At 42.4% G+C, this 12,836-nt stretch overlaps 1 protein-coding gene across 5 annotated transcripts in view; it reads left to right on the top strand.

Moving 5' to 3' along the window:
* Positions 1–396: 396 nt before the first annotated feature.
* The window catches only part of ehbp1 (EH domain binding protein 1), a 117,816-nt gene continuing 105,376 nt past the window's right edge, over positions 397–12,836 (top strand). For 4 of the 5 annotated variants that reach the window (XM_028988478.1, XM_028988475.1, XM_028988476.1 and 1 more), the window contains exons 1-2: positions 397–723; positions 1,534–1,987. In XM_028988478.1, coding sequence (XP_028844311.1) covers positions 1,884–1,987 — 104 coding nt within the window. In that variant the 5' untranslated portion in view covers positions 397–723; positions 1,534–1,883. Of the gene's footprint in view, positions 724–768; positions 1,131–1,533; positions 1,988–12,836 lie in introns of those variants that run through there. The other variant, XM_028988474.1, reaches the window with a different exon arrangement.

Genomic DNA, 12,836 nt, shown 5'->3' with positions numbered 1-12,836 from the left:
CGTGCTTTACTGACGAGAGAACGCAAACAGCAACAGGACCACCTGCACACTTTCTGTCGGTTGCTACCTTTTCGTTACAACAGCGCTACAACCCACGCGGTTGTGCACGCCCGTCCCCAGAAAACTACACACAAGAAGGTGAACGCGTAGCGCCACAAGGATGCTGTGGCGCAATTCAGCCTGCTAGTCGAAACGGGCGGGACTCGCCGCTGCGACTGACGCTCCGAGCGGCCAATGGGACGCGCGCGTCACCCGAGGAGCCGCGCGAGCGCGTAAACACTCAGGAGGAGACAGCCAATCGCAGGCGTCCGGGGGCGTTTCCTCTGGGCATTGGGCGAGCGCTCCGGTGAACGTAATTGGGGAGAAACGATGGAGGGCTGAGAGTTTGTCGGAATTTTTTTTTCTCTTTTGGACTCTCCAGACCTGGAAAAAAAAAAAACGTCTCCGGCGTTTTCGGATTTTCACGTGTCAACAAAACTCGCCGTTTCACCCCCCCCGCACACACGCACACGCACACGGGAGGGAGCCGCACGACGGCGGCCAAGAGAAAAACCCCGCCGCGCTGTGCTACGACGGCCGGGCAGGAATGGCTGGTCCCTCAGAAGTAGCCGATAATTAGCAAGCTAGTTAGCCCGCCGGCTACAGGCGGCCGGGCAGGCGCTCCGCTAGCCGGCTCAGCGCGCCGCTCACAGGGAGGGGGGCATTTTCAAAACGCCCCGAGAGGTGAGTGTCCTTCCGCCTCGCCGGTAGCCCTCTTTCCCACCCGCGTCGGGGTCGTCGCGCCGCCCGAGCTTCGATGGCGGCGGCAGCTGCGGCGTAGCGGGTCCCGCTCCAGATGTTGTAAAAGTCGCGGTACCGTCTGTTGCGGCTTTTCTTCAGTAATCTGAGGCTGGCGGTGCTGACCTGAGCTCGGCGTTTCAGGTTACACAAGAATAGCTGGCCAGAGAGCAGCCAATGGTCCTCCTGACGTCTTTAAAATAATATTAATATATATGCATGTATTGTGTTGAATGGTTATGTTTCGGAATGGTGCCGGTGATTCGGACGTTCGGGGCGTATTCTGGATTTAATAGCTGAGTGCTCCAGGTCGCTTTGTTCTCCTGCTGTAACTCGTCTCTTTTTGTGCTCAGGTGAGTTTGACGGCGAGAGAGAGAGAGAGAGAGAGAGTGAGTGTCAGAGCCGACAACGCTTCCGCTGCGTTCAAGTACAAAAACGTCACGTATACACACGTAAATAAAACCGTGTGGTATGAGTAGCCCTCTCCTATGCAGATTACGTTGGAGATAAGTGATCAGTGACTCAAAAAAAAAAAAAAGAAAAAGCAGATCAGCACTAACCTCGGCCGTGCAATTACGAGCATGAGATGGAAGGACGAGGCAGAGGAATTTCTGACACGGCGCTTATTAGACGCTAAATAATTAAAGCGATGGCTGAGTGAGGCTCGAGATAAACCTGCTTTAGCCAATGTTCTTGTTTTCTTCACCCCCCTTCCCGTGGCATCTCTTGTCTGATCGCATCTCTTTGTTTCCATAGGTGTGTGTGCGCAGGTGTGGAGTAACACGGGTGGAATACTTTTTAAGATCCTGGAAGTGTTTGGGTTTTTTCTTGGCGGGGAAACGGGCATGCTGACTGTCGGACCTGGCAGTGCCCAGAGGAAGTCCCTGTCACCCCGGCGTGCTGCTCGTCCACCTCGAGTTTCACCTTGTTGATGGTTTGACAACACGGTGTTGCGATCGTTTTTTTTTTTTTTTTTTTTATTCCTCCCATCCAATGAATAACAATGAATGTGCTCAAGTCTTTTTTAAACCTCGGATACTTTTGATCACTCATCACCAAGGGCGATCTTGACTGGACAGAGACTGCAAGACAGTTCGCAAGGAATCATGGCTTCGGTGTGGAAGAGACTGCAGCGCGTGGGAAAGCATGCGTCCAAATTCCAGTTCGTGGCTTCCTACCAGGAACTCATGGTGGAATGCACAAAGAAGTGGTAAGTGGTCCTTTTAAACCATTTGGTCACTCGAATATATATGGATGCATATGCCTGATTGGGTTTTTTTGTGAGATTTTTAGGTCCAGAATGTTGAATCGGTTTCTGACCGTGGTGGTGATTTATGTTGCTCCTGCTGTAGTGCAGGCATGTCTGCATATTGTTACAGTCAGACTCTCATTAGCATTTGGTGGTACACACAGATGTGTACGTTTGGCTTTAATTCCAAATTCCTTAACTTAATATAAAAGCTGCTACCGGCCGGAGAGGCTTCTTTTGTCACCTGTACAGAGGAAGTGGATTGCAATCTTTTTGCAGATTGTTGTGAAGAGTGAAGCAGGCCTGCTGAGTACCTGAGGGCTCCACTTTAGTTTTATACCCGTAGGCATGACTAACACGCCCCTAGAGCTGCCATCAAGGCTGGATAGGAACTTGTCAGCAAAAGGAATGATAAAAATGTCTGCTCCTCCAGGCACAAATTCTTGGCAAGAAGTAATGTTTTTTTTGTCAGTTTGAGGATATTAATTCTTCTGTTAATACTGTTTTTTTTTTTTTGTCTTTTTCATAATTTATTCTGTCTGTTCCATTTTTGTTTTGTTGAATTGTTAACGTTTCTGTTGAAAAGTGCCTAAACACCATTGTCTCAGTTAGTCCCTTGGCTGTGGACTGTCTCTAGTTGTATGCTAATGCTGCAAGGCCTATGCGTTGGCATTTCGTCTTTCTGGTGGATCGTTCTTGCACGGAAGTGACGACCAGTTCCCCGGAACACCAGTGGCTCTCATTCGTGGTCCTGACTACATCGGTTTAGTTTGTAAGTGGATGCAGAAGAGAGTCTCATGTCACTCATATTGAGGTAAATAGGACTGACACTGTAGGGAAGGATGGAGGATGAAGATGTGGGGCAGCAAGGCTATTCAGATGGGACTAGCATGTCTTTTTGTATGCAGCAAAAAAATGCTGATTACTCTATATAAGCACATTTGCCCACCAATAATAGGAATGTTTAAGTTTACATTTGAAATGACTAAGTGTCTATATGTGTAACAGTGTTCAAATATAAATTTAGTAATTTGTCAAATGTTGAAACTGTTCACTAAATTAGAACCTTTGGTAGTGTAAATACTAAAGCAAAGGATGCTTCTTCCTCCTTTTGAAGAGTATTAAAGGCTCAGATGTACCTAAATATTTAAATTAATAATAATTGTTTCAGATTTCCTGGTGTTTGTTATAAGATTAAAACTTTCATGTAATAAGGTTATATCTGATCAATATCATTGCAGACGTCTGGGAGGTGCCAGCATTTGGTGACTTCAGGGGCGATTAATGAATCTGCCACCTAGGGTAATGTTCCAGGGCCGTGTTGCCTGGAAACGGGACGGGCACAGGTCCTCTTTAGGATATTATGACTGGGGTGAAGAGACCGCTTGAGCGATAAGGGCAACAAAGGTGCATGTTTCAAAGCAGATGGAAGTTTGCAAACAGGGTTCTCAGTTGCATATGTGGATTAAAAAAAGAACTGGATAAATCAAGCTGGTTTTCCATGACTTTGCAAAAGAGCCTCCTCTTCCTCGCTCATGTTTCTTGTGGAAAGTCCATGACTAAGGAAGATAGCTTCTGGTGGCTAACGTTCAGAGTCAAGCTAATCTCAGCTTGAGGAGACATGACTGAGGCAGCTACCCGCAGCAATGTAGGATACATTGACAAATGAGTTTCAGAGAAGTTTACTTAGCAACCACGCTATAAAAGGTCTGTTGATGGGCAACACAGGAATTACTTTGTGTGTGGAGTTAATGTGGAGTGAAGACACCACCCTTACACCGGATGACTTTTTAAAAAGTTTTTTTATTTTTATAATGATCCTTCCAACTTTTTTATTAATGTGAATCAGTATGCCCAGTAGTATATGAGCAAACACACACAATTAATTTGTTTCCTTTTGGATGGTATCTCTCAAGTACAACAGTATAAAACAACAATAACTCAAAATCTTATGAATATATTATTTTGTCATTCTTATATAAGAGCCCTGGTAGGAGTGACCAGAAAAAAAGGACATTTTCACAAGCAGTGGAAGACTATTAACTTTGGGCCTTTGAGAGCAGAGTCTATGGTCCTGAAAAAAAAAACAAGAGGATTGCTAAGATTAGACACAATGGCTGTCTGATAATGAAACCAACAGTCCTTCAGAATTTGAAGTGAGACTTCAGTTTTCCTTTTTTCATGTACAGTCAGGCATGTGGAATAAAACCAAGATCCTAGTTCCTCCATTTTCGCTGTGTAAAAGCTCAGAGCGGCTCTCGTTCTGGTTGAAAATTGATGAAAAGTGCCTAGCACAGAGGGGTTAAGGACACAACAGTGCGAGGTTTGACAATGGTGCAAACAAAGTCTACATAAAATAAAACTAGTCTATGGTCAGAGAATACAGTATCACAAAAATTTAACACAAGGGGCCAGTTTAACACATGGGGCCATATATTTAGCCCTTGACTAAACACTTCTTTGAAATTTTAAACCTGGTCTAGGATTAGGCTTATTCCAATGGAAATCTGGTTCAGGGAGACCATGTGATAAAAAAATCAAGTATGTGTCCACGTTGGAACAGCCACATGCTGAACAAAATTAAGAGTCAATAAAATGTAAACGGTCCTTTGGCATGGACATATGATGGCAACACACACAAATGTTAAAACCCCCAATAATAATAAAACGATATTATATTTAGGAGGCCAATGGATCGCTACATGATCCACGCAGTTGAAACAAACTCAGCTCAAAGACAGCAAAGAGTTAAAATAAAATATGCTTTGACAAAAGTTCAGCGAGGGTGCTGGTCTCACCAACATTCAGTCCCGTCCAGTCCTTTAAAATAAAGGTTTTACTTGCTAGCGTAAATCAGTGAATCAACGTTGCCTGCCACCCTGGTAGCCCGACACAGTGGCTGTAGGTTCATTCTAGCAGGGATGAAGAGAGCTGGATCCACGGTGCTGAAACAGCACATCAAAACAGGTACCAGCCAGGCATCGACAGGTTCCTGCAACTGCAGAGGAATATGGAGGAGAGGCATCTTTCATATTCCCCCAGAAGAAGCACTGAAAAATGTTCCGGAAATGCCCTAAGCCTCACTGCACACTGTATTTTCCCTTGTGATGGGTACTCTTTCACCGGAGAGGTGGTTCAGGACACGGTGGAGGTTATGAAAGTGAAGTGATTGTCACACGTGATACACAGCAGCACAGCACACAGTGCACACAGTGAAATTTGTCCTCTGCATCTAACCCATCACCCTGAGTGAGCAGTGGGCAGCCATGACCGGCGCCCGGGGAGCAGTGTGTGGGGACGGTGCTTTGCTCAGTGGCACCTCAGTGGTACCTTGGCAGATCGGGATTCGAACCAGCAACCTTCTGATTACGGGGCCGCTTCCTTAACCACTAGGCCACCACAGCCCAGTCAGATTGATTTATGCTAACAACCTTGACTGATTAATGTCTTTGCCAGCACATTCTGAACTAGAAAATTGTAGTTGCTCAACAGACTTTGCTTACTAGCAATCCCAAGATACTTGCTGCAGGGAGAACTGACACTGTAATTAGTGTGTAAATCTGGTTAAGACCATTAGCTCAGATAGGGTGGTAGGAGCCTAGTGGGTGAAGTTGCAGGTTTAAAACCCCACTGTGTTCCTGAGCAAGACACTTAACTCTGAGTGTCTGTTCCTGTAACTGCTGATTGTAAGATGCTCTGGTTAAGGGCATCTGCTAAATGCAAAGAGTCAAATTAATTTAATCTTGCCTTCTTATCAAAGGTTTTCTGTTCAGTGGTGGGCTTGAGACAAAGTCTGAGAAGGCCTGTATGGTTTTTTTCTTCTTCTTGTGACTCATTGTGCTGACGAGCAGGGATATGAAGGCTGAAGGGATATGAGATGAGTGTGTGGCATAACCGAGCAGCCTGTCTCACGTCAGAGCACCAGGTGACCTAGGGCCATATATGCTAGCTGGAGCCGTGCCCCTGTCAGAAAGGTGTGTGAATGCAACCCCAGCACCCATCCTGCACAGGTGGTGCACATCCTTTGCACAATTTTTTAAATAATTTGTTTTATCATTAACAATATTTTGAGATATGCAAACTTTTATGTTCAGCAGTGGATAAACCTCACATGCTTTTCTGAGTGTCATCATCTTTTGAATGCACTCTTAGCTATTGCTTCTTAAGGTTAACAAATGCCATTTAAGATGTCATTTACTCTTAGTCATGTCTAGTCAAGTTTTAGTCGACTAAAAGTCTGAGCATTAGTCCCCCCCACTCCATTATCACACAGTTTTTAGGCGAATAAATATGTTTATAATGCAAAAAATAAAACAGAATGCATAGGACGCTAGACCAGCGTTTACGTTGTGTCTCATCTCATTTCAGTCATATCAAAAATGTTTTTTTTGCATAAATTCCATTGACGAAAGCAACACTAGGCTCTGCCTGTTCAGGCCACAGTCACCCACAGCTGTTGTGTTTTTTTTTTTTTTTTGTTTCCTCTCCATTGAGTGCTAACACATTATCTCACTTCATTACCTGCTCTTCTTTTGCCATGGTTCAATTTGGTTTGTCAGTCATACAGCATGTGGGTAAATGCTAGAATGAGCTGATGTTCATTCCTCGGCCCCAAAACATTTCATATGCACTGAAATCACCCAAATATTTCTGTGATTAAAACAGTATTGATGTCATGAACCATAACGACATTATTCATTATTAAAACAGAATCTCTCTTTTTCCTTGTTTTGTTCCCTTTCCATGTCCAGTCTAACAGAAGACATGACTGAATATTCAATTCATAATTTTAAAAATGGAAATTTAATATCAGCTGTATATTGTCATGCTGTGCGGATGCTTGTAAATCTGTCTCAGCAGGGTTTGGACTCAGCAGCAGCACCTTTACGCTGCGGTATTGTGATGAGCTGTAATTATTCCCCGCTTGCAGAGGGTAGAGTTGACAGATTGTGGTCTGTCAGCAGGCTGTACTTTTTATGTGTTTGAGGTGGACATGGTCTGTTAGCCTTCTGGTGCTAAAAAAAAAAAAAAAAAGTGTGTATTTGCATATATAAAACTTGTTCACATGGTCTGCTGTCATTAAGACCTAGTTGGATATATCATGGTATGATTTGAGTGTTTTACTTTTGGGTATAATTGGGTACAGACTTTTGTCAGTTATGTAGCATTAATGTAAAATTTTATTTATTAGTTCAAATTGTATTAATGAGTTGGAGTTTGATGCTATTTTGCATATAGAATGTTAATTCATTGCTTAGACAGACCAGCATTTACTTTGAGTCTCACCTCATTTCCGTATTATCAAAAGCTCTTTTGTCATAAATTTTGTTGACTAAAACACCGCTAGGATCTGCCTGTTCAGCGCTGTATGAAGTCCATTTATGTTGTTTTATATTTGTATCAAATTAGGATTGTTTATTTGAAAAATCTTGCAAGGCAGCATGGAATACAGTAAGGATGAATCTGTTCTAAGCTATTTGTGAGGCTGCTGGGTTTATGTGCTTGGCAGCAGAAGGTCAGGCAGGGTGTTTCATCCAGGTTTTTTTGTTCGTAGTGAGGATTGAGGGGTAGAGAAGGAGAGGAATGCACAATCTTGGACTGATCACCCCTCGTCTTACTTGGGAAGTGTCCGGACGGGTAGATTAGCCTGTGGTGTGTTTTGGATGATTGTCTGCTGACTGACTGTCTTCAGAACACCCTCTGTGTTTGGCAATGTTATAAGTATGCTGTGTGGTTTGGAATGTCTCAGTTCAGAGTGTGTAGGTTGGACAGTGTGCAGCAGAACTTGGCTGTTTCTCCTCCAATCCCCTCTGCGTGTCCTTTTGATCAACTCCTCATTCCTGTTTGTTACGTGCTGAGTCTAATAGTTTACTAATTTAGTGTTGTGTAAGTCAGGATTCTGCAGTATGTTCACTTTTATTCTTAATACAAAATTGGGTTACAGCACTGGTTCTCAATCTCATTTGTTTAATGAGTAAGAGAAAATCCAGCGAAGTTCTATTAATGTCTGTCCAATAAAGAAGTCACTGCTAACTCAGGTAAAAGTCCCTAGAATCACGTGTGCCCCACCTAGCATCGATCCCCCCCACCCCCATACACCTTGCCACACATCACACAAGCAGGTGTGATCTGTGTTCTTTGAAATGTATGCCAGGGTGCAGTTTTGCACACTCACTGCCTTTGGAATAAAGGGGACCCGTGAAGGTGATATATTATTGGACTTCAGATTTAAAGTGCTATTTTCTCCTCCTCCTCTGCCCTGTGCATACTCTGAATTCCTGCTCAACAGGCTCTTTTGCCATTTCCCTTCTCTCAGAAGCTGAATTTTGCCTGCTGCCCTGGCACTGTTATGGGTTCTTTCTCAGCACAGTGAATATTACTTGAGCTAGTCAACCGGATCTGACCGTGTTTGCACCAATACAGCCCATATAGCAAGAACACAAAGTTTGTTATACCATGTGGAGAATATATGGTGTGGTATGGTATATAATGTAAGAGAAAAGGAAATTAGCTGGACATGACCCATGATTATAATTATTATTATTGTATTATTTTATATCAGATTATATTCCTAAATCCTATACTCAGAGGACATCATAGGAGAGCACTCATTTTTCTGTCCCCTTCTTTATAAGGCTTTTTGCATCTCACCTGTCTTGTAGTTGAATTTTTTTAAAGCTTGGTCTGTTTCCTTACAGTGGTGGCTGTGTGGTAGTTTTACTGCACCATCCTGCGCTACTGTTTTGTCTGTAGTGTCATGCCCTTGGAAAGCAAGGTGATCCTGCTCCCGTTCCTTTTCATTTCAGATTCCCATAGACTTCATTTTAGCTTCAGAATTTTTCCTTTCAACGTGGTGTACGTCATTGTTATGCCTGTTATTTATTTCCTGAGCAGTTACAATAACAGTTCATAGGAGTGTTTGTACCAGCAGTAGACGTTCTGAGCATAATTATAAATGGTGTGAACCTTTGTATGATTTCACAGGTCAGAAAATTGGCCACAATGTGATTCGACTGAAGGTACAACATGAGAGGGTTTGGCGCGCACGAGAACTGTGCAATAATTGCAGAATGTAACAATTGTGGTGTGAAATACACTTTTACTTCCACTGTCACTTATAGAGTTGGTGAAAAGCTAAGTACTGAGATACGCCCTGCAACCTGGACACATCTTCAGTAACCAGGGTCACAGAGTGTTTTGGGTCTTACCTAAGGCACCCTCAACCAGGTGACCCAGCCTGGGGTGAACAGACTCCGACTTTTAGCACCATGCATCCCCCTCCCCAACCAGAGCCAACGTGAGGTCTTTTCAGCTGCTTCCATTATGTTTTTAGGCTCTTTGTTACTTTTTGGTGTCAGTTCCTTGGAGTTAGAGCCCACCTGAAACAAAAGATGGAAAAAGCTGTTTCTAGCTGCTGCTTTTTTTTTTTTTTTTTTTACCTTTTCCCTCAAAAGAAGAGGTATATATATTTTAAAAACAAACTAGTCTGTCCTCCTCTTGTGTTCAATGCATCCAATGAAGCTTCACATTTTCACCAGTTCACTCATGTCAGCCTCTAACATCCCTTTGCGCTAGCAGAAATTATTTACTTCTTTATGAAATATACTTACTGTTACATACTTTTGGCAGAAGGCACTACAGAATTGAGTTAACTTGCTAATTATAACTTTAGGTAGCTTCATTTTTAGCACAGAAAGAGAGTGTTTGAAAGCATAATTGAAGTTGGGCTTTAGTACCTAGGCTGTCCTGATTGAGGTTCAGGATGGTCTCATCTCTGATGTTGCAGCTCCTGTCCTCATAAGCAGTTGGGCTTTTGCACTGTGGCAGTGAAGACTTATTTAGTCATAATGGGAGCATTAAAACTGTTTGTATTATGACTGCAAAACTCAATAAAAAAGAATTTTCCATTACGAGAGGCTTGTGCAAAAGGAAACTCAGTTGCAGTTGTTTGCTTTTTGACTAAGAACAGCTCAAGATATATTTGACTTTTATTATCTGCTTACTGAATGTGGTCTTTTTTAATTTTTTTTTTTTTTTATAACACTGTGAATATTAGGGCTTATGCTCATTCAAGTAATGCCAAGTTGTTGAGATGCTTTTGTAATAGCATTAATTTCCCAGCCAAGTAGCTTTTAGGGGGAGCAAAACAGGCTCAAATGGCCAGAAAATGTGACTCAGCACAGGAATTTACAGCACTCTTACCAATTAAATGCTTTGAGGTTTGCATTAATTAGGTCTTGTGTTTAAATTAAAGGATTATGTGAGTTTACAACAGGCTTGAGGTATATATTTGTCTGATTCACATCTATTCTCTTAACTGGGAGTAGCAGACTGTTGGTGAGAGGGTGTACAAGGAAGTTTTTTTTCTAAAATAGGTTGTCTGTTTAAAAAAAAAAAAAACCTGTGTCTGCACAGGAACATGTTCTAAAATGTTGTCATCCAAATGCTATTTTAACCCCCCACACCAGTGAGTGGCGCTGTTTGGCATCTGGTTCTCCTCCGTGGTGTGTCATGTCATTTTTCACCAGCTTTCACTTTTCATCCTAAAAGGACTGCACACAGAGGATTAATGATGAGTTGCAGTTAAACATTTAATTCGCCATTGTGGTTATGTATGACTTTTTGGAGGTTGGGTTAATAAGTCAGCGTTTGATCTCAAAAGAGCAGCTTTGCTGTCCCCACAAACACACGGGAATTTTCACTCTAGAAGCCCTGAAACAGTTGCTCCAGTGCTTTATCTGCTTTCACACCTCTTGCTCTTCTCTGTTTTGTGTTGAAGGGGTCAACCTGTTTGTCTGGCAAGCAGATCATACCAGAACCAAACCCTATGAGTCTGCTTCAAGATTCATGATTCTATATTTGTCACATACACAGAAATATGGCCTGAATCATTCCATGAAAAGTTTAATGATGTTAAGTAATTTAAAGACATCGAAATCTTAAAATGAAGAATAAATATTGAAAAATACATTTGTACATTTGACTGTTAAAGTGTGACATCACATCATTGGTTTCAAATAAATAGAATTTGCAAACACAGCAAATTATGTAATTCATGCTGCATAACCTTTAGCATTCTATCATAATCCTTATAACTCTCATACTGCCTGAAATGAAAAGCGGTTCCATCTCATTGTCTGGGCCATATTTTGTGAACTGTGGTGAAAGGCCACGTTTTGAATGTGCTTAGTTAAGGCACTCACTCTTAAGTAAAATCCCACATGCTTCGGCCTGGACTGTGAACCCTCAAAAGCTCAAACATAGAGAACATCAGAGGATCAAAAATCTGGCAGGTGTTTAGAAAGTTTTAAATGCCCGCGGCCTCTTTATACAGTAGTCCGTGTTCACTCACTCAGCAGGACCACGCAGATGAAGACTATCAGAGAACGCAGCGCTCCTCTAGACCTGTCAGCTTGTCTAAGTCCTTTAGCTGAAGCTTTCAAGTTTTCAAGGCTTGCCTTCAACTGTCTCTCACACACACACACACACACACACACGCCCGCACAGACAGATATAGCCAAATGTGCCTTTGCTTTCATGAGAAGAACTTCAGAGGAACAGAAGTACAAAGTGAACTCAAGAGATTCCCCCTTTCCTAGCAAGTGCATCAAGGGAGACGGACTCTCCCTTCTAGAATAAACAGAGAGGCTGCAGAGACAGACCTTCCCTCCTGTTACATAAACACCAAGTTGGACTGAGATTACAGAAAGCTGTGTGTGTGTGTGTGTGTGTGTGTGTGTGATGACACATGAGCCGGTGACATGTATCCCATGTTAAGCTGCTCTTTCCTCTCTGCTGACAGCCATGCATTGTTAGTACTCATGGCTGAGGAAGCTCCCCTTTCTTTCCTCTACTCTTCTTTTTCTTTCTCCCATCTTTATTTGATTCTTTTTAATTTTGTCCTTTGGCAGAGGATATGATGCCTCTTTTCTGGCTGTTCCCGTTTCCTCTTCTCCCTTTTCCGTGAGTGTCTGTCGCTCAGAGCGTGCGTGTGGCTGACGTCCAGCTTTGCGGGATTTACAACAGACCAGCCAGCTCTTCCTCTTAAAGGCTTTTTTTTTTTTTTAACATAGAGCCTTAGCTGTTACCACAGCATTCTACACCATCCAGAGAACCTGTATGCAAGGCCCAATGACTTTCTTCGATTCAGAATCACAGAATCCAACAAATAAAATGAAATCCATTGTAAAATGCGGAATTTCATGTAATTCGTGTTTCTGGCCACTGCAGTCCACTACTTGTTTTTCCTGTTGAGGCGGGACTTCCGCACCCATTAATGCAATGTAAACACGTGGTCGGCAGAGAGCATGTTGGTGTTGAATCCACACCACTTGCCCAATTGGTTCTGTGCGTATTTCAGAAAACCTTTTGTCAGGCAATCAAATTGACTAATTCAATACGTGATTTTTATTAACATTGTTCCAGTTCATAATGCATTTTTGCAGCTCAGGTCTTCAAATGTGAAGCACTTTTATTTTTCAAATGGAAGAATGCATAATGTTGTGAGTTGAAAAGCATGAAATGCACATATTATTTACATGTAATGGATTACAGAAGCAAAGAGCAAATTTAGACGAATAAATACGTTTATAATGGAAAACATGGAATTCAGAAGAATTAAATTGAATTTTGAAAAAAAACTGAATGAACAGAATTTAGGAAAATGTAAAACTGAATTCCAATTACGCTATTGATGCTTGAAGCCAGTGAAACATATCTGCTCAGGGTGTTCGTTGCTTCTCTGAAGTCTGTATTTCCTCCGGTGACTACTATGTCCGATGACTTCTTATAGCTTTCTTTTACAGCAGGT

Source organism: Denticeps clupeoides, chromosome 8 (genome assembly GCF_900700375.1).
Source record: "Denticeps clupeoides chromosome 8, fDenClu1.1, whole genome shotgun sequence".
Classification (NCBI taxonomy): domain Eukaryota; kingdom Metazoa; phylum Chordata; class Actinopteri; order Clupeiformes; family Denticipitidae; genus Denticeps; species Denticeps clupeoides.
This window is presented reverse-complemented; position numbering and strand designations above follow the sequence as displayed.